This window comes from Sceloporus occidentalis, unplaced genomic scaffold (assembly GCF_023333645.1).
Source record: "Sceloporus occidentalis isolate IW3139 unplaced genomic scaffold, rSceOcc1.0.p SCAF_62, whole genome shotgun sequence".
Taxonomy (NCBI): domain Eukaryota; kingdom Metazoa; phylum Chordata; class Lepidosauria; order Squamata; family Phrynosomatidae; genus Sceloporus; species Sceloporus occidentalis.
Window position 1 is genome coordinate 1,767,765 of NW_028317042.1, and position 23,070 is coordinate 1,790,834.

Here is a 23,070-nt window from a genome sequence, read left to right on the forward strand (position 1 = left end):
AGGGTTTTCTAGATAATGTAGAGTTTATCTCAAAATCTGTCAGTAAGCTAATAAAATATATTACAAATGTACATGTATGTTTAGACAGATAGAGCAATACTGCTCTGTAAGTAGTTAAAACTGTTAAGATGAACTATTGTAGATAGTGACTGCAGAAAAGAACCAATTAGCCATTCCTGATTGCCTGTGTTTTTATCACGTTTTTCCTTAATTTCTTTAGGATAATTTAATGCGTATCCAAAGCTTTCGTAAATTAGTTTCTTAAATCAATAAAAAAATATTTTCCTGATTTTAGTAACATAATGATATGTTCTAAAAAACATACCAGTCTTAATCACTTTGTGTAAATTGAGGTTATGTACCAAAAATATAAAAAAAAAACCATTTTTTAGGCCATGGTTTGCACACACTGTCTATCCATAATGGGCCACAAGTTACATAAATTCACCAGCGCTCTTTGCCCTTAAATAGTTTCGATACATATGATGAGTTTGGTCTTTTTCCCATTTTTTTCTGTTTAGATTGAATGCTCCAGTGTTTCAGATTACTCAGAAAAAATTATCAAGGCCAATCACCTGGACAACAGTAAGATATTTAAAAATTATCGTATTATTGTGACGGAACACATGGAAAAAAGACCTTTTAAAGGGGGGGCAATTGGTCCATCACCAAAGTAACTTTTAATATTAATTAATGCTACACAGATAATTACATGGTTACAAATGGGATGGGAAGGCAGTCAGGGAAATCATTTATCTTGAAAAACTACATTAATTATAATAAAAATGCGATACTTGTTTTTTAGAAAATTATTAGGATTTTATGGGGTTTTTTTGCACAGGATGCCATGAGGCTCCCTAAGCACTGGAACCATTTTAAAACATGCTATAAATCTAATTATTAGGCTGACCCAGTCTTGTGGTAGTTTTTCTTGGCCCCATGTAATACATTATTACATATGGAAGATGATACCAACATTATACGGGGTAACTTGGCGGGCTGCTGCCCGATATTGCTCGATAAGTGTGGATATGGCTGGCATGAAAATGCAGCCGGTCATATCCAGCCAACGGCCACACTTACATCATTGGGTGACTGCCGGCCAGGGCCGCCTTGTTATTCCCAGTCTGGACCAGCTCATTGAGGATACTTCTTGTTCATGTGTTCATGCATAGTTAAATTGTTAAGATTAAATGTTTCATCTCAATGTTACTGAGCAGGTCAAACGAGAGTTGGGACACCTTATGGTGTCTACTTGGGCAGCTCTGGGATGGCTTAAAGCTCAAGACCTCTGCCGTGTCTCCTTCACTCGCCCCAGCCTCTCATACAAACAGATCCAATTATTATGGAAACACATTAATAGTGTGACCCATATTAATCAGCGTTAGTAGGTAACGATCCCGGGTTACAGAAGACAGAGAAAGATGGTGCAGGCTAAACATATCTTTATTGCTTCAAGAAGCTTAGAGTTGGACCAAAACCAATTGAATTGTTGCATTGACAAACTTACCCCTTTTTTACCATCTATCGGAGCCCAGTCTTAAATCTGCTCAAATAAGTTGATTAGATAGGGCTACAACAGAATGGAAGCAACGTTATTTTGGCTGAGGAGCTAGCGTTCTGCTTTGCTTTTGAAATAGATCCAGAAGATCTTACCATCTGTCAGAAGTCTCGCAGTTTAATCCAAAGAGCTGGCATTCTGTTTGAGCCCTTGAAATGAGTCCAGTGGAGCTCACAATCTGGTTGGGTTACATCTCTTTGGGTGAAGCTACAAGCCTTCAGACAAGTGACAAGCTGTTCTGGACACACTTCAAGACTTCAGACTATTTTTGCCAAACTAATCTTGCTCTGTCATGAATAAACCAAGATAAAAGAAGGATTAATGTATAACAACTTCACTTGTCATTTTCCTGTATAAACCTCAATTTCCTTAAATTCATATTTGTATTGGTTTTTATAATTCTAGACCCACCACTTAGCCTAGAACATTAAAGTGACTAGTTCCCAAGGTGAACCACTAGGAAGGACAGCCATGGGTCCTATTTTCTATGGAAATGACCGCTTCTGACCTTGTTGAACCACATTTTAGGCCATTTTTTGCCATCATACTATATATGAATCACCACAATAAACAAAGATGTATATGTACCATATAACATTATTAGTATTGTAGATGGAGTGAGTAGTGTTTATGTAAATGTTTGTTAGTGTGAGTGTGTGTATATGTGTTATAGTGAGTGTGTGTAAGTGTGTGTGCTAATGTGAATGTTAGTTATTAGGCGAGCAATGGGCTGGGGGGCAGCTGTAGATTCCCCCCGGGGCCAGGAGGTCCTTTTCTTCTCTACCCAGCATTCCTTAATTGTACACCCTGTACTCACCTATCCATCCAACTGTATACCATGTCCCATTATTAGTATGCTAGATGTATAGCATGTCCAGTCTCTATTAATTACTAATTATATTAATACTATGCAGACCAATTTTATCTTCTGACTCTAAAGCTAAGTGCTTGAAAATATTGTTATAATAAGTTATTGGTTACTATTTCCTAATTCATCGACACCAATTAAACCTCTTATTAATTCAATCTAATTATTATTTTCGGCCTAAGTTGTTAACTTGATGCAAGTTGAAGTTCTCAGGCTAGATGAGTTATTCATTGTCACAAAAATGGTTCTTCCTTGTTGACCTACATTTTGGCCCACATGAGCTCAACGTGCACTACAGATAATCCAGGACTGTAGAGTTAATCTTTTTCTTGTTTTTCTAGGATACCGGCGTCGATACATTATGATTAAAATGTATTCTACATGTTCTTTTGTTGTTTCCAAAGATGTATTAGGTACGCCTCTATGGTAATTAGTACTGTGTTTAATTTTCACATTAGCAAGTGCTGTCACTCAATTTATAAGAAGCACCATTTTTCCACATTAATATATTCCTCATATTAGAAAGCTATTTTATTATTTTTACATATAACATCATCTTATACTGCATATCTAGCTGGCATAGTGTGGTTAGTTCATCATCATCCTTTATTGAAGGAATCTTGCTATAACCAATTACATATTCTCTAAAATATTACTTTTTTTAAGAACATCTCGGGTGAAAGAACCAATATCTGGCTTAGTTACGGCTGTCTGTGGATAAAGCACAAGAAGTGGCACAATAGGGCAGTAATTACTTATTGACGTTTGGCCGTCCGGTGTTCCTGAACTCAGCAACGGGAATCTCTGGTGAATGGGTGGGTGGGTGGATGGACGGATGACCGCTATGAACGTCGGACTTTGCATGTTTGTGAACAAAAAATATTAAATTCTTATCCTCAACATCACGGGAGGGCTGATCCCACTTGCGCAGTGAAAAAGTAGCCATAAGGAAGAACTCTAGGCAAGGTAAGGATGTGATTGATATGCAGTATTGAGGTGTGATGGGGTATGTGTGTATATGTGTTAGTGTGTGTATATTTGTTGTAGTGAGTGTGTGTTTTGGTGCGTATGTTACTAAGTGGGCAAGGTGTTGGGGGGCAGTCAGCTGTACTTCAAGTTTCATTTCGTATTAGAACTCATGCCCTTGTAGAGTTACTAAATTATATATATATATATATATATATATATATATATATATATATTTATATATATATATATATATATATAATGACCCCCCCCATTCATTGTTGAATACACGATGCAATAGTTTGGATTTGAGACAACTCTTTATCAAGATGAGATCATAACGATCTTGTTTGAGAAACAAACATTCAATTTGAGAATGAATGGAAACTTAGAGGGTGGTTAATTTTTTAATAATACTCTTATTTTTAAATTGTGAAATTAATTTAAAAAACATTGGAAATAATGGCTAATAAATGACATAGTACACCACTAGTGTATCCTTACACGACAATGTTAAATGATGATGCCAATATATTTTTATATATATTATATAATAAGTATTTTTACATTTATGCTAATTTTCCAGTTGGTGCTTCTGCAAATCCACCAGATATGAGACATTCACGCCAAACATGTATGCCATAGAACGTTCTAACGTTACTGTAACTGGAAATCCAGAACCTGAATAGGTATCTCCTTAGCCAACTGGTGACTTTCCAGCTGTGGTTGAACTACAGCTCCCATAATCCCCTGGCAAGCCATTGGCTGCTTGGCTGTCATGGCGGTCAGGTGGCTACATGTTCCTCACGCCATTTCAAACATGAACAAAGAAAAACAAGATGCTCAGGTGCCAGAAAATATTTTGTTTCTCTCTTCCCGTGGATGTCTATGGTGTTACGAGCTTCATATACCCCACGACTGTTGAAGTAGTGGGTGGGAAGGAGAGACATTCATTTGGAAGGCGCGTGGGAATTTGTTAAACTCTCATTTTCAATAAGTAAAATCACACTGATCAATGATTCTTTTCAGTCTCAGCAGAAAACCTTCGAGCCCCTCGGAGACTTTTGAGGAGCTTGTTGCGTTAACAACGCCCCCGGTTTATACAAATAAAAAAGAATAATTTATTTGCAAAAGAATACACATTGTAACAGGCGTTGTTGGGCAGAAATATTATTTTCAGCTTCTCTTTGTCAGATCTTATTTTATCTTTTCTATATTTTCATTTATACTTTTTTTTTCACCACCTAGATATCTACTGTAGGATTTTCTCAGAAAGCAAATAATGATAATATTTGTCACCTTCTAAATTTATACAACGAAAGCGGAGATGCTGGGTTCCCTCGTGTTGAAGAGCTACAAAAATAGCGCGTTTAACCCCAATGTTCATAATCCGGCGATCTCATCAATTCTGGCCCCAAGGCTGCTGATCAAACACTGTATTTTCATCAAAATAGAAATATTTACCTTAAAGCCTTCATCAATGATATAACACCCCTGTTAACCATAGACACCAATATTCTGATCCGAGCTGTCAGTGCATAGATATGTGATGTCATACCACACTTTACCCATTTTGCACAGCGGTCTCATTATCGCGTGTCATGTTCTGCCCACATTGTGTGGTGACATGATGGTGTCACATCCCACTTGGCTCCTGGAGGCCAGGCTATTACGTCATCAGAAGATTGACACTGTGACGTTAGTAACTTTGTTTCTATCGTCTTTATTGAGTAAATACCAAGCTAAAGTCAAGTTGGTATTTTTTTTAACCCCTTAAAGACAATGGGGTTAATCTAAGTTTGGAGCAACTAGAATGAGAAGCCAACTTCTGATATTATCAGAAGCCATATTCCAAAATATCGGATGGGTGACAACTTTGCCTAGATGAACCAATGTGGGCTTGGGCCAAAAAATGGCTCTGTCTGGCTTGACTAAAGCGGAGGCCAATAGACCTTAATCGATTCCCACATTTTCAGGGTTTTGGCCTACGCCGAATCCTTGCATCTCATTGTTTTTGGAGTTTTACCTAGAGCTGTAGAACATCATTTCATGTTGTTCTACAAATAATCTGTCAAAAGTCCCATGGCCCCTTTTAATGTTCTCAGATCATCATTTTATCCCTTCAAACCCTTGCCATTGTTACTATTTTGTAGGGAAAATGTTTACCATTCTCCATTTGCCAAGATTGGGACGTGGCTGTTCATATCGTTCAAAAGTAATAACAATTGGTGAATAGATACATTAAGATGGCCGCTATCCAAAAGTGGTATATCTAATAAAATTAAACAGTTTCTTTTTCCTGTGAATCTGTTTCCAGTCATTACAATATTCAGGGGTAAAGTAGAAGAAGTGGAGTTACCGGTGGAGAAGGTGGACATCATTATTACTGAATGGATGGGCTATTGTCTGTTCTACGAATCCATGCTTAACACAGTTATCTTTGCCCGTGACAAATGGCTGGTAAGCTCTCTGCCTCTTTTTTTTAAAGATCTGGAGTAAAAAATCAGTGAGCGATTCATTGCTTCACCAGCAAGAACGCTTTTGTCCTTAAGAGATTTTTTTTCTTTGCTAAACGGTAGGGAGCGAGCATTCCGCCGGTAGATCTTTCATTTCAATAAGCTTTGCATTGATTGACAATTGCTTTGATTTAAAGGGACTTTTTTTTTTTTGATCTAGCCGCGATGCTTCGGGCCGGTTTAACCGCTCAGATATTAACCCCTTAATGACAAAGCCCGTACATGAACGGGCTCAGAATGCATTGTTTTCAAGGGGTTCTGGGACCGCCCGTTGTCCTTAAGGGGTTAAACAGTGTGTGACAGTGTGATGGAGAGAAATAAAAAAAAAAATAAAAAAAAAGGAAAGGCAGGGTGCGATTGTCCGGAAGTCTATATGTGCCGTTCAAAATGTGATGTCTTCGTCAGGTCAATAGATTACAAGACCAATTTCCCCACAATTCATCAACAGAAACCAGGAGGCCTCATGTTCCCCGATCGGGCGGCTTTGTATATTGTTGCGATCGAAGACAGACAATACAAGGACTTCAAAATCCATTGTGAGTATATTGACTCTAGAGCCCTCTCCGAACTCTGTGTGCGATGGAGAACATTGTCCTAACCTAATTTCTCCTTGTACATGCAAAATAGAAATTCTGCCGTAATTATTTTTAATATTAAGGCCACTTTATAAAATGCTTATAAATAACAGTTTGTAATTTACTCTTTTGGGTTTGTTTTTCTTTTGACAGGGTGGGAAAACGTGTACGGCTTTGACATGACGTGTATCAGGGACGTTGCCATAAAGGAACCCCTGGTGGACATTGTGGACCCAAAGCAAGTGGTGACCAATACCTGTTTAATAAAGGTTGGGTACTTTAAAAAATGTAAAATATCCAATAATTCTGAGGAATGCACATGCTGGTCATTGAATCCCACATTCAGTTGTATGTTTTTTTTTTAAGTATTTTGCTTAATTTACTAGATTTTACAGAAATGCGGAAACAATTGCAGTGAATGAAGCTTTAAAAAAATGCTATAAATATTGTCTGTGTGTCGGTATTTCCCATACGACCGAATGGAAAAAATATTTGCTTTAAAATAAATCAGAATATGGTAACTGTATGTGTTTAATTTCTCAAATATCATTAGGTCTCTAGTACCCCTGCATTCATTTCAACGAACAAGGTCATTTATGATCCATATAAAATAATAATAATAATAATAAGTGTCTTCCGTCCATTATAGCAGAAAAACCATGTCCCAGCTGGACAAACCAATGGGGGAACTTTACATTTTTAAAAGAAACTTTTTATGATTAAACGGGTTTATTCAAATGTGGAATTCATGTAAATTCCCCCATTATTTAACCATTTAAGCAAACAGGTAATCTGGAAACTGGATCAACTCGCTTTAGCAATGCACAGGAATTATGGTTACCACCTCAAATAAAAAAGAGAACATTAAAAAATATTTCCTGTCTGCCAAGGACTTTCACAGATATCAAATCCCTTAATATACTTTCATAGCTTAAAGAATCTCTTCATAGGTTTCTACCTGCTGCGTCAATCACATCCCTCACTTTTGATTGAGGTTTTTTCTTTTATTCTTTAGTCCCTGTAGGCTTCATTTTAAAAACCTAAATGTGCCAAACTATACAATAAAACATACTGTATTTCACAAAAAGTGGTTCTATTAATAGAATCCACGTAGGCTTCTTTCTCGTGAGCTTTTCAGAATGATCTTTTACAGCAGCGGGGTGGCGTGTTTGCCTTTCTAATAGCGATAACGATACTATTAAGGCATTTTTTTGCCCTTAAATATAAAGCCATTCAAGTTGGATACAGATCTAAAATAGCAAACTTTAGCTGAAGTCTATTTCGATTTAACGTAATCTGGATTCTACTTGCCGTTAATGTTCATAATTTGAACATTTTGATGGTAATTTGAGGGTTTTACATTAAAACAAACCCTCTAGAGTCCACCTTCTCTATCTAATGCATATTACATATGCGTCTGAGTTATACCATTATGAGATTGATCGTTTGAGTTTTGAGGCCCAGACTGGCCATCTGGCAAACATGCAAATACCTGGTGGGCCAGAAGCCTATTGAGCCACACGCTTACCTTTACTGCTGCTCCAGTGGCAGTTAAGGTCCTCCAGCGGGTGGTAGTGTGCGGACCACAACTTGATACGTGGTTGCCATACCTGGGAACTCTCAAGGTGAAGCGCCATAACCCTCAAGGTGAACCGCTGCTTCTCTAAGTCTCCGGGCCAGAGCCCAAAATCTCGGTTCCTCGGAGCGGTGATGTTTGAACATGGCCCACTCACCACCCATGGTCATTTCCCCCTCTCACCCTCATGCACCCTCACCCACACTTATGTCATTTAGCGGCTGCTGATCTTAAAGTGCCAGGGCTGCTTCTTTTCCTCAGTCTGGCCCTAGTTTGGGTAAGGTTTTGGATGAAAACAAAATATTTGTGACTTAATGTTCTTCAATAAACTTTTTTTGGTCCGATCAGTGGTGTACGTTGAAAAACTATGGCTGTGTCAAGTGCTCAAGGGCCATACCTAGGACAGATTTTCTGGATGTCCCAGCATTGGCAACTTAATCAGTACTGCTGAAACTGTTCAAATCCAGGATTTACCTAAATCTTGGTCTGTTTGTGGCCCTCGAATCCTGGGGTATCCCATTTTCAGTATCTTTAAAAATTCCTTAAAATCAGAATTGTAGTTCTGAAGTTCATATTTTCTTCATAAACCAGAGCGCCAAAAACTTGTTCTAAACCGGTTTAACCATTGTGATTGAATTTTGTTTTTATAGGAAGTCGATATATACACCGTAAAGAAGGAGGATTTAGAATTTACCTCTGCGTTTTGCCTCCAAGTTCAGCGTAATGACTACATTCACGCTTTGGTTACATATTTCAACATTGAGTTCACCAAATGCCATAAGAAGACGGGATTTTCTACAGGTAATGTAGTCTAAAAGATAACTAAAAGTATCAATGAACTACGTGTTGTAAAACCAGTTAGTTTGCCAACGTCATTGTCACAATATGTTATCAGCAGTATTGTCTATTTGTTTGGGGGGGTATTAAATCTAATGTCCACAAATATTGAGCATTAAGAATCATGTATTTTATTGGAAGACGATATACGACCTGTTTTTATCAGTTGGTAGTGATAGTTGCGTTGAGAATTTTGGGAGCTGACCCCAAACAGTTTATTTGTCTGACATTTTATCCCTACTTACTCTGGTCCAATCCCACTCTTATTTTAATCTGCTATGAATTTTCACTTTATCTTTTCTGATTTCCCATCTCCTGTTACTCCGTTTTGATGGATCATGTACCTGCTTTTCTTATATTTATATAATGGATCATTTACCTGGTACTTTCATATTCCTATACAATGTTACTCGTCGGATTCCTATCTGTTCCGTCTGCTTCCATGGTCCACGTCATAGTTCTGTAGTATTGTTCTGCTATGTGCTTCCTACTTGGGTGCCAGTGGTTTCCTCGACAAGTTACTCCGTGTTGATGTCCTTGGTACAAGATGACCTCCGCATTTTGCCTCCTCCAACAGTAGGATTAACCTCAAGGCAACCTAAACTGTTGCATAGGGCCTATGGGCCTGTGGGAGTCCTGCTAAAAACCACTGGCATTAAGGGGTTGTATATGGTCATTATGGTCTGTGTGTTAGATTTTAGCGAGGATATGGATCTCCTGAGATTCTTTACTGTGGCTTAATGGGATCTTCAGATTTGTTTATTGGAGGATATAAATTGTCATCTCCTTACTCACTATCCATGGCGTGATTAGGGTCCATTAATACTGAAATGTTGCCTGTTTCTCCGGTGAAGGCATAGGAACACATTGTTGGTGTCTCGCTGAACTTGTTGTAAAGGTTTGGAAGGACGTCCATCATTAAACCTAACAGGTGTTATGTGTCCAAAGTAAGATGGCTTTGGTTGGTCCTGAATCCTCAGTTTAAGTCTGTCTCTTTGATAGTTGTTATTCTCTCCCATCTCCTAAATTCCTTCTTGGCCTCCACAAGACAGCCGTCTCCCCATCTTTTTTTATTTTATCTTCTGGGGCATTTTTTTGGAGTTCCCACAAAAAGTATCCAGCAAATCTATATATACGCCGGTCTTGGGGCGAAGGTTAGACTTAAATATAAAATCAAATATTTTCAAAGATATTTAATTTTTATTTTACTTGTAAATAAGTATACATTAAAAGGTGGATTTAATTTTTAAATAATTATTATTCCAAACAGTGTTTATATGTAAATTTCCATATGCATGAGTAGTACATGATGAATATTCTGCACTCTTAAACCTTTCCGGAATGTGCTGTTTTACACGATATGTTATACAATGAATATTAAGTTTGTTTATTTGGGCTGCTTGGGAAATAGATTCAGGATTTAAAAGTCAAGATAATTTGAGATGTAGATCTGGATATGCTGACTGTTGCAAATCACAGATGCTGGTGAACAGAGGACAGAACTGAAAGAAGAAAAGGAATATTTAATGTCTGCAGTCGAGCAAAGAGTATAAGGGTTTTATAAAGGTTCATTACTCCCATAAAACACCAGCAGTAAAAAATGTAGAATTCTGGGAGACTATGGCATGATTAGATTACTATCAGAAACATACAATTTGACAGCAGATCACAACCATTCGGCACATCTGTCTGCCATTATTGTTCTGTTCTGTAAGCATTGGCAGGAATTAAACCCGCCGGTGCTAGGGAGATCAGGCTGTCAATCGACAACCGGGTCTCCCCTCTGCTAGCTGGACCAACATTTATGGCCTCGAGCCGAGCAATCGAATGTGACAGTGCTGAAAGTGAGCGCTGTGACATTAATTAGATTTAAATGCCTGAATTCGGGAAATCCATTTTCAGTGATGTCCTCATCGACATCACCAAGGGGATCCCCTCACCCTAACGAAGACCTGAAGGTGTCTGTAGGGAACCCGACTGGGTCTTCTAGCAAGCTTTTCAGTGTCACCAGGAGTGCAGAGCTGGACAGCCCACTATGATCAGAGACACAGAGGTGCTTCAGGCGCTGTGACGTGGTGTTTTTCATGGAGAGAGGAGGAAACATGAAAAAAACAAATAAGTGTACCGCGCTCTAAGGTCAGTGGCAGATGGAAAGCCCTCTAATAATGTCATCATGACATCACAAGGGTTTTCCCTGTTTCAAAAAGAGAGCAATGAAAACATATATACAGAATATTTTTTTAATGTTACATTTTTGTTGCCGCCAACTTTGGATGCAATTGATAGGGTAACGGATGCACAAAATATGCCGAAATGACCATAGTGCAATACCCTGGCGAAACATATACTTTTATTAAGCACTTTTGAACTCTCTGTGAGCTCAGAGATAGAGACTCGGAATACCAAATGTTAAAATATTACAATTTGGGGGGAAATTTGCATTTAAATTATAATAATATTATATTAATAATTAATATATGTTCATTAATAATGATATATATATTTGGGTTTTTTTATGTCTCTTTTGCACTAGCTTTATAACAAGTAAAACTGTAACACAATGTGGATTTTTTTTTTATACCAAATGACAGATTATGTAGATAAATGTGGTTTCAAATGAAAGCTCTACTTGGCTTGGGGAAAAAAATAAAATTGAGAAAGAAGGAAATTACGGTTTAACAAGGACATTCTGAATATGCAGAAATGCCGAATACTGTCATAAGTATAAAAATAGCGTCTTCAAGATGGGGTTTATAGATAAAGCACAAGGTAGAAGAACCAATAATGTTCGGATGCGAAGAGAGAGATTGTGATATATTTTTTCCTACTCGGGTCTTACTTTAATAGAATGACTAGTGTGGTTACCCTTAACAATATTCTGTACGTAGAGCTTCGAAATAGTGAAGGTTTCATGACAAGTAATTGTGTTAGAAAATGTCATGTTTAATTCTTGTATTTTGTATGGCACGTGTGACCCCCCCCACACAAACACATGCATCAATGAGCCTTGGCCGCTGATGACCCTGTCCCCGGTTCACCACTTTTCCTTCCTTGGAGCACTTTTGATAGGTACTGACCACTGCAGACTTAAACTTAAACACAATGCGCCATTGGAAATAGGTCCATTTCATTGATAAGTAAGTACCATGTTATGCTTGTCTCCCCATTCTTTCATGCTGTTTGTTTCAATGATGCTCGAAAAACAAAACTACTGCCCCGGGGAACACACTATTTTTTCGAGTTAAAATACGAGGAAAAAGTGATTAATCTGCTTATCATCGGAATTCTTGTGCACTGAACAGTGGAGTTCAATTGTGGCCGCATTAATTAACTACAACAGCTATATGTTTGCACAGCAGTTTAAAATTAATCACGTAGCAAGAGTCTACAAATCCTACATTGGTCAATCTCCAATCACAGATCAATTCCCGTGCTGTGAACATCGCTAGACGTAATTAAACAGAACACACCTGAATGGGTGAATGGAAATCCCTTGGCCTTCAATGCACATTAATGCGCATCTTATTGGGGGTAAGTAAGAGGTCCCGAGTTTGGGAAATGAGCTTCAGGGATGTTGGTGGGTGATCAGGGGCTCCACAAATGAGGAGGTGGGCCAATGCCAGATGGTGCTGGTCTTTTACCTTAGCCACCGCTCACGTGAGAGATCATTGCGGCATGTCTACCCCTGGTTCCCGTTTTTAACTCCTTTCTGACCAGTTAATCATTAGCAAGCCTTGGGAACCATGTTGATTTTAGACCCTGCTGGGATCTTCTGCCGGCTGATTGCGCACATTATGATCAGCAAAGCAACACATCGGAGCCCTGCTTATACTGATTAGTGCAGGGGGGATCAGAGAGTGATAGAACAACAGTTCTTCCTTTTCCCACAAAAGATAAAAGTAAAAAAGAAAAAAAAATGTTTTGAAACAAAATATAAATAAAAATAAAACAAATGAAAAAATAAACAATACAGTGAGCTCAGTGACCTCTCTACACATAAAAATAAATAAATAAATACAAAAAATACAAAAGTCCTGACATCCCATTGTCCAAGCACTAGATGTTCACTACCCCCAAACCCATTGAGCCAGTAGTATTAATAGCATTAATAGTATTGATAGTGTTAATGCTATCTTTTAGGGTACTGTGTAAGAGATAGATGTGGCCCTCTAGAGCATTAAAAAAATATATTCCTGGGGTCCGTAATCAGGGGATGTTGCCGTACATAAATTAGGTCATTGTTCATATGTGGCATCTACTGTATAGAAGAAAGCCTAAAAAATATATTCTTATTATTTTAGTATAGGTTTTATTTTATATACTAGGACTCACAATTATTTTGTTTTGTATGTTTCTGTGGTTTCAAATGAAAGCCCTATTTTTTTTATAAAAGGATATATCATTTCTGTGGGTAAATCAAACAAGGAAAATGGGAATATTAATTAAACCCAAAATGGCAAAAAAAACCATACTGTAGGTAGGCTACTAAATATCCCCAGTAGTGAATGGGGTAGAACCACCTCCTTTGTTTCGCAACATTTATTTCTATTTTCAAAGTGGTAATCGCAAAAACTTGTTTTTTTCCCTCAAAACTCCTTTTTATGAGGCTGTTACCGCTGTGAAATGAATGAAACGTTTGCCGAAAAGAATGTCACGTATAGCCTAGATAAAAATAATGTGGCAATCTGCTGCTAGCTAAATTTGTAATCCTAGGCTTCTGAAATCTGCCAGAATGTCAAAAGCTACCTAGCGTATTTACAAAAAAAAAGAATTTTAGATTTACAAGAAAAAACATAGACTATTTTTGTTTAAATTTATTCAAAAATGATTCTGAGCAGACAATGCTAACCACATTTAAATTAATTATCGACAATTCATTTTTGAAAGGGACACTCCAGACAGCAGATGTATTTTAAAGCGTGGTGCCCCCCTTGCAAATGCATGGTTAGGGGTCTGCAGAATTCTTCCATATGCAATTGTTCTTTCTTTTTGCCCCCCTTTGTTATAGTCCATGCAGGAGATATGCCCCCCAGAAGACAGCTCCTTGCAGGTGATGTGGGCAGGGGTCTTTTGAGACCCTTGTGTGCATGCCCAGAAAACGTTCCCATTGATTTCAATAAGAAAACTCTCTTGCCGCTGATTGGCGGCTTCAAGTACTTTAATAAGCATTCTTCTTTATATTAATATTGCTTTGTAGCATAATCAACACATACTCTTTTAGCAGGTCTCTAAAATCTTGTTTAGAGAAGAAAAAATCACTTTGTCAAAATAATGAGTTTCATGAGAGGGACTGCGAGAGAAAACAGCAGTGACCCCACAAAGTAATGTAGTTTATACTGGCAGAACCAAAACAGTTACTTAGACCTTTTTAATCTTTATTTGTGACTTATTTATTTGTTCTTCAGTTTAGCTTTTCACAAACCTCAAGCATTTTTTTAAATGTGTTTTTCATGTTACCCTTAACTTCTGTAGAAACCTAGACTAAGGACACAATGGGCCATACCAATAGGACATCCATCCTGAGTGGTGTCTCCTGATTCTGCACGCTGTTCTAGAATAGATGATTTGAAATATTGCCCTCAGTGAGCTTGTCTGCCGGCACAGATGTTTGTAAGCTTTGTTGTTACCTCGTTGTGTTATGCCGCTGTGTGTCCATCCATCTGCTTGCTTTTATTTGGCAGCTTTATGCCGCTAAAGCAGTTTTGGTCAATTGGCCACCAACTGGGTCATGCAGATGCCTTCAAGATGACGTGGTGAGAGATGCTCATTACGAAATATTAGTAAGGCTGTTTATGGGCTTTATGAGCAGCCGTCATCCAATGCATAAGAAAAAATAAATAGAACAAAGAAAAAATAAATTATGTATGCATTGGGTGGCTGCTGCTGCTGCTCCACGGACCCCATGCTGTCTCATAAGGACATTGTTTTTCCACGAGGCATTTAGGATTAACTTTACACTTTACTACATATGAAACCATTATTGGGATTGATACATTATACACACATGGGAAAAAAAAACATTTTTGGAGATCCTATAGTTTTGTTTTTTTTGTGTGATGTTTTGTATTTTTTTCTTTTTTTCCCCCCTTTGTTTTCCTTTTTATTTAAATGCAGATAATCAATGTAAATGCGGTAGATACTCTATCATTTTCCTGATACTTAAATAAAATGAACATTTTTGCTCTAAAACTATATGTTGTGTGCAGTCTTGCTTTTGTGTACAATTTGAATATTAGATGCACACGGGTCTATTTTGGTTTTTAAAAAATAAAAATGCTAATTTGCAGGAATTGCTATAATTTAGTTTAATTTGCATGCGTGTCTTATTTAAATAAATTACAATTCCATAATGTGATAAGAAATGGTTTTCTAAAGATAGGCTTGAAAAAAAAATGTTTTTCAGTTTCGATTTGTCGTCTGTCACAAGGTTAAGTATGTAATAGGCAGAGAAATTTGGAAGTTTGGTTATTTATACTTGAGGCTGTGTCTCTCCAGCTAAAAATAAGCAGCAAATAGGATATTTTGTTGGACGAGATGAAAAATAAAACTAAAACTAATTTTTTGTATCTGTGTTTAAAAGGTATTGTCTCACCTACACTGAATTTAACACTTTTTAAGCTATACGCAGAATTAGAAATACCATTCCTAGTAAAGTTGAATTCCCAAATTTTCAAACAATTTTGCCTTAATTTTTGTTTACAAAACAGAATGACAATATAACAGGTCATTGAAACGGAAATGTTTCCTATAATAAATACTGTGGTTTTTATGTGTTTAACCCCTACATGTACTGGCTCAAAATGCGTTGTTTTCAATGGGTTTAGGGACTGCCCATTTTCCTTAAGGGGTTAAACATTCAGAAAAAAAAGGATCTGCTAAATTGTATTTTTTTTACCTACTAGAGATTGCAATTAATGGTTTGTTGAAGTGGAACTGCACCCTTAATGCCCTTTGACATAAGACTGGTTGACATTAAACATGGGCCGCAAATCCATACGGCTCCTGAATCTAAGACTAGACCAAGGCCTGATTGAGGTTTGAGTCTTTACATTTGGAAAAACGGGCGGACTGGAACAGGTGAACGGCTCTTATCGGACTTCACATTCTGTGCTCCTTATCGTAAAGCTATGTGGTCGTAAACTAAAGGGGAACCATTTTAAAAATGGAAGACTTGATGACGTAAGTCCTATTATAGAAGTGTTGGGGAGGATAGACTTAATTGGAATAATTTTAAGTGGAACTTTCAGGCTACTTGATGGGAGCTTTAAGAGTTTGTTTTATGGAGAGGTCTAAAGGTTGATGTTTCTCCTTAGGTGTATACCATGGGAGCAGCCGTGTTAATTGTCCCGGGGAATTGTCTCTCCAATGTTATCTCTCCACTATCGTTAAGTTGCATATTGTTGCTGATTGGATTTTAAAGCCTCTGTATGGGTCGAGAGAAAATAATGAAACTGCAGGAGGAAAAAATGTCTGGTATGGATGTTATATAAGAACGTTAACTAGGAAGCGGACGTTAATGTAGCGTCTGGAAGTAGACGTTGATGCAGTAATGAATTGGCGATAGCAAGCGAACAACCTTAGCAAAACACATGTAGCCAGCAGAGGAAGGCCAAAACATGTCACGGCGGAAACAATTATATTTATGTTTGTGTCACCAATGGCAGAAACTGGCAGTTTGAGCCCAAACCATAGGTAAAAATACCAATCTGGGGCTCACCTGTAAAAAGACCGGGTGCAACCATCAAATGTTTAATAATCGGTTATCATCTCTAATTCCCTGCAGCTCCTGATGCTCCATACACCCATTGGAAACAAACTGTCTTCTATCTGGAGGATTACTTAACCGTACGCAGAGGAGAAGAACTTTTTGGAACGATTTCTATGAAACCAAATGCCAACAACATAGTAAGATGTTTCAGTTTCATTATAGCAGAAGGTACAATGCAGACGTTTGACGTTCCTGCTCTACTTAACTTAAAACCTCAGTCATCATCTTCATCATGATAGATGCCCCAAGCTTTTTAGGGGGCAGAACGACACATAACAGAGATCCTTCAGGATTATTAATCATTGTATTACATAGTAACATAGTTCATAAGGTTGAAAAAAGACCAAAGTCCATCAAGTTCAACCTATATACATATTGTATCCCTACTGTGTTGATCCAGAGGAAGGCAAAAAAACCCTTATGAAGCAGATGCCAATTGCCCCATCCCAGGGGGAAAATTCCTTCCCGACTCCAAATATGGCAATCAGAATAAATCCCTGGATCAACGTTCTGTCCCTATTAATCTAATATCCATAACTTGTAATATTATTGCTTTCAAGAAACACGTCCAGGCTCCTTTTGAACTCTTTTATTGAGTTTACCATTACCACTTCCTCTGGCAGAGAGTTCCATAATCTCACCGCTCTTACTGTAAAGAACCCCCATCTGTGCTGGTGTAGAAACCTTCTTTCCTCCAACCGTAGAGGATGTCCCCTTGTTATAGATACAGTCCTGGGTATAAATAGGTCCTGGGAGTGATCTCTGTACTGTCCCCTTATATATTTATACATAGTTATTAAATCCCCCCTAAGCCGTCTTTTTTCCAAACTAAATAACCCTAATTCTGATAATCTTTCTGGGTACTGTAGTCCTCCCATTCCCCTTATTACTCTGGTTGCCCGTCTTTGAACCCTCTCCAGCTCCACTATATCTTTCTTGTACACTGGTGCCCAGTACTGTACACAGTATTCCATGTGTGGTCTGACTAGTGACTTGTACAGTGGTAGAATTATTTCCTTGTCGTGGGCATCTATGCCCCTTTTGATGCACCCCATGATTTTATTTGCCTTAGCAGCAGCTGCCTGACACTGGTCGCTACAGGTAAATTTACTGTTAACTAAAACTCCTAAGTCCTTTTCCATGTCAGTCGTCCCCAGTGTTTTCCCATTTAATACATATTCCCAGCCTGGATTTTTCTTCCCCATGTGCATAACCTTACATTTATCTGTGTTGAACCTCATCTGCCACATCCCAGCCCAAGCCTCCAACCTATGCAGATCCATTTGTAATCGTGCACTGTCCTCTATTGTGTTAACCACGTTACAGAGCTTAGTATCGTCTGCAAAGATTGATACTTTACTATACAATCCCTCTACAAGGTCATTAATAAATATATTAAAAAGAATAGGACCCAAAACTGACCCCTGTGGTACCCCACTAGCAACAGTAACCCACTCAGAGTATGTACCATTAATAACCACCCTCTGTTTCCTATCACTGAGCCAGTTACTTACCCACATACACACATTCTCCCCCAGCCCAAGCATTCTCATTTTATGTACCAGCCTTTTATGTGGCACCGTATCAAATGCTTTGGAAAAATCAAGATATACGACATCCAGCGATTCACCCCGATCCAGTCTTGAGCTCACCTCCTCATAAAAGCTGATCAGGTTAGTTTGACAGGACCAATCCCTTGTAAACCCATGCTGATATGGAGTCATACACTTATTTTCATTGAGATACTCCAAAATAGCATCTCTTAGGAAACCCTCAAACAGCTTACACACAACAGAAGTTAAACTAACAGGCCTATAATTCCCCGGGTCACTTTTTGTCCCCTTTTTGAATATTGGCACAACATTTGCTATGCGCCAGTCCTGGGGAACAGACCCTGTATTAAGGTTTGTGATGGTGTTAGAACATTGAAGTGTGAGGGACCATTTGCGTTGACCTTTTAAACTCCACCATCTGTTGACTTTGGTTCTGAAGAAGATCAGGTGGTGATACGACACGGTATCTTGACTGATTGCCAGTCTTTTGGCGTTTGATAAGGACAAGCTATTGCAGAAAACAGTGCCTTTTTATTATTCTTATTTTACGATGTGTTTCTGTTCTTTACAGAGAGATCTGGACTTCACAGTAGAATTGGATTTCAAAGGGCAGCTTTGTGAAGCATCGATGTCTCACGACTACAAGATGCGCTAGGAAGACCGCGCAGAATGCCTCATTAGCGATACCTGCCATACTTGAAGACGGCCGACAGTTCAATGTAGACCTGGCACTGCAAATGAGCCGTTCACAAGTCGATTCCAAAAGATGGTTATTATAGCAGCGCCAAAAGTTAGTCTGAAACGTTCGCATTGATGAAAAAAAATAAGCAAAGATTTTGACCTAACCGGATAAAATTAGATGAAAAGGTATGGTATGTAAGGTTACCCTCTGTGATCTGCAAAATGCTGAATGTAAAAATATCTGTGTGTGAAAAAGCAATAAAATGGTATATTGTACAAACCTTTACGCTGTACGTAGCAGATAAAACAAGTGTTTTTAAATTGATGGATTTTGTCCCAAGCTTGCGCTCCATTTTTTTGAGTTTGTATGCAAAGAGTGCCCCCCAGCTTCCATTTCAGGAACTGCATTTTCATCCGATCATAGAATAAAGAAGATGGATTGATGGGTCAATTACGAGGGTTTTTGGGTGGAGTTTTGGTAAATAGAAAAATGTATGGCGTAATTGGTAGGATCAGAGGAACTTCCAGGGGAAGGCTAAGGAAAAACCCAAGTCATTGAGAATAGTCCACAGAGGACATTAAAATGTCAGTTCTACAGGATCGTACTCATCATCATACATCAGGTAGTTAAAACCCAGCTTGTGTTTATGGTATGTATTATATATGGGGTGCAAGATTGCATAATGTATAAACTAGAAATATATGAGATGGGTTTAGGTGTCGAGAGCAAGTGTATGGTAAGAGTTGCTGTTTTTGGTGAAGACAATTTTAATTTGAAGATATAGACGTTGGTTACAGTTGCAGGTCAAGCACCTCAAACATTGAGCCAAGAGATAGCGGTTAAAAGGAATTTCGGTAAATATTCAGTAAATATTCAGTATTCTCTGCATTTAAGCCAAAAACAACTTTAGAAGAATACATATTTCTATACATGTGCCAATGATTATGCTGGAGCAGTGTATTTGTAAATATTTACACTTTTGCCCATAGTGGACATTGTCCACTACAAGACATAACAAAAAAAAAAGAAATAAAAAAGCCCCCCCCCTTACACGGACAATCAAAAACAGTCAGAATTTTGGATTTTGATAGCAAAGTTGTATGTTTTCTAAATGAATCAAAAAATATTATGGGTATATGGAAGGTAGTGATGGCTTCCCCCTCTATCTATGGTCATGTGACCATCAAACACTGTCTCCGGTCTACCTCGATACCGAAGGCGACTACTGGAAGAGGTCAACAAGTCTACTACGCTGAAGCTCCCTGGATGATAGCTATACTCCTATTTGTGTATATATTTATGTACGGTTGGTGTAATGCATTATGTGTATGTGATGCTGGTATGAAAGGTCATTCCTGGGATGACCTCTGGAAAAGTGCCAGCCACTGGCTTCATCTCAATGACACCTTTTCTTGGGCTTCTATTGGCTGAAAAGTTTTGACTCCTAAAACAAGGCACCCAGTTCAGAAAAAAATGGTCAGGAATGGCAAATATAGCCAAATTTGTCTTTTACAATGAACAATACAACTATGTGTAATGTCAGTACTCATTCTATGGTTTATGTAATAATGGAGGGGGGGGGTATTTAAAGTACATTGGTTTCAATTTAACTTGACTAATGGATTCATTTGTTCTGGAAATTGCCACTCAATTAGAAAATACATCAGGGATTATTTAGAAAATCACAATAACCAATTAAGTTATCCTGTTAGCAGGCACATACTACTGGTTGTGATGCATACATTTCAATCTTTCCACCATAATACCCTTTTTTTATACATAAAACCCAATGTTACCCCAGAACACAACGTCACGGTCACATTCAGACATATACATATATATATACATATATATACATAATATACATATTAAAATGTATAACTAATTATTAATCAAAAGAACACAATAACATTTGAAAATGATTTATTTAGTGTGCACATTTTACAGGCAAACAGACACTTAATTCTGAAAAGAATGAGATTTATTATTGTTATTATTATTATACATTTTGTACTGTAAAATATACAACTGCCGTTACATAACAATTGTGCGTACAAAAAATACCAGTGTTTATGCTATATTTCTCAAATTATTGCTTTAAGAAATAGTTACATCCTAAATTACTCTCTACCATTTAGTTTTAAAGAATGTTTATTTCATCTTAGCCTTACGTAAATTGGTCACTCCAGTCCCATTTTCGTGTGAAATGCAGATTGGAGTCAATTTTGCATGTTACTCCATCCAATTGGACGGAGGCATTTCTTCTGTCTCATTTAGCTCCTCCTCCAGCTGCTTCTACTAAAAGCAGGGAGCATACTGAAGTATGCTTTTTTGCACATGCTCAGTAGCACTCTCTTAGTCAATGGGAGTAGCAGCCACTAACCATATGTATGTATCTACGCTGATGTTATTGCTTCACAGGTCTTCTACAGGTCTTCATGTAAGGAGTCGGCTCAACCCACTAAGGATAGCAAGACCTTAAGGTCTCCATGATAGTGGCCATTAATTCCAAATATGTTGCCATGCGGAGCCATGTAGTCGCACTACAGAACTATAAAAGTGTGTTGTATAGCCTTCTAGAAAGGACACACAACCCCCGAGGTTCTGGGGCCCACAAGTGGCCAACCATTGACCTCAAACATTGAAAAACGAATAAATGTAAATAATAAAAAAATTTGTATTTAATTTACAGATTGTGTAAGTCACATTTTGTCAGTATAATAAAAAATTGTTAATTGCATTGAAATGTAACAAATTCTTATTGAAATATAGCAGCTTTCCTGGACACTAAGACAGATCAATGTTAAAATATTAATTTTATGTGTTTGGTTCCTATAAGGAAAGTACTTTTTTCTCTGACGTTTACTTTCAAATCTCGTGAAGACGAAAGGACGTTATGAAAACGTTTAGGTAAAATATAGTTTCGTACAGATACAAGTACTTAGAATTATACAAAATAATAATAAAAAGTAGATAAAATAGCTTATTTGAATTACAGACATAGTATGTATGTATCACGTGACTCTTTAATTAAAGTAGGGTTCAAACTACACATTTGGTCCTCCTGGGCTCATCTGACAAGATCATTGAAACCTTGATCTTCACATCGAAGGGACTTAAGGATCGACATTAAGAAACTTTGTACTAAACAATTACAAATAGTGAAAAGATCAGTGGTTTTGTCAAATAATTTACATAAAAATATGTTTTTTAAAGAAAAAACTACATAAATATACAGTATATATATATATATATATATATATATAATGATTTTCATAAAGTACCATGTGAAATACTCACTTGCCTCTGCCTTGGATATTAAGCATGTGGGTGCGTTTAGGTAGCGGATTCTCTATAATATCGTGTTATGGTAAGTTAACGTCTATTTACCGTTTCTATATACAAACATTGTTTTAAAAAAAATCAGATTTTTCATACATCTAAAATAGTGTCTTGCTTCGATAAACCTCTTTAAAAGGACAAAAAGGAAAATATCAGAATAAATCAAGTTGTTGGTATATACAAAAAATAATTTGATTTTGTTCTCATATAAAATACATCTGGATAAAAAGTATATTTATATATTATAATATAAAGTGCACTTTATATATATATATATATATATATATATATATATATATATATATATATATATATACAGTATAAATATATAATATATATATAATATATATATATATATATATATATAAATATATATATATATATATAAGTGCACTTTCTGTTGTGCAAATATTTAGGGAACTCTGTTGTATGACATTAGCTTTTCAATAATTGTTCTAGCACAGAAAAAGCAATTAAAAAAATAAAATTACCGTATTCCAGTAAATCAGTCGAACAAACAATGGATACCTAAATATGCCGCCTTTAAGGTACTTTGCGACAGACATTAATGTACAAACATCGCCTATATTTTTTCTTTAAAAAATCTCTATTATTATTAAAGATGTGCCGGATTCTTACAAAATTAAGTGGCTCTATTATCTTTGGGGTTCTTCCCTCAATACATTTGCCCCCAGACGCTACCTGTTTTACCTATAAAAAGTTTGCCCGTAGTGTAATTCCTTTAAAGACGTTAAGAGTTTGTAGTTGATGACAGCTGTTCCCGTTCTATCTTGAGTCTTATCCTGAGCTCACCTCCTTTTCTTTG

General features: G+C 37.2%; 1 protein-coding gene across 1 annotated transcript in view; it reads left to right on the forward strand.

Annotated features, from left to right (window-relative positions):
• Positions 1-18,875, forward strand: part of LOC149287280 (protein arginine N-methyltransferase 8-like) — a 34,925-nt gene extending 16,050 nt beyond the window's left edge. Inside the window, exons 4-10 of the mRNA XM_089493058.1 lie at positions 522-585; positions 5,713-5,855; positions 6,360-6,447; positions 6,640-6,755; positions 8,713-8,863; positions 16,683-16,804; positions 18,792-18,875. Of these exons, the coding sequence (XP_089349184.1) occupies positions 522-585; positions 5,713-5,855; positions 6,360-6,447; positions 6,640-6,755; positions 8,713-8,863; positions 16,683-16,804; positions 18,792-18,875 (768 nt within the window). The remainder of the gene's footprint in view (positions 1-521; positions 586-5,712; positions 5,856-6,359; positions 6,448-6,639; positions 6,756-8,712; positions 8,864-16,682; positions 16,805-18,791) is intronic.
• Positions 18,876-23,070: the final 4,195 nt, after the last annotated feature.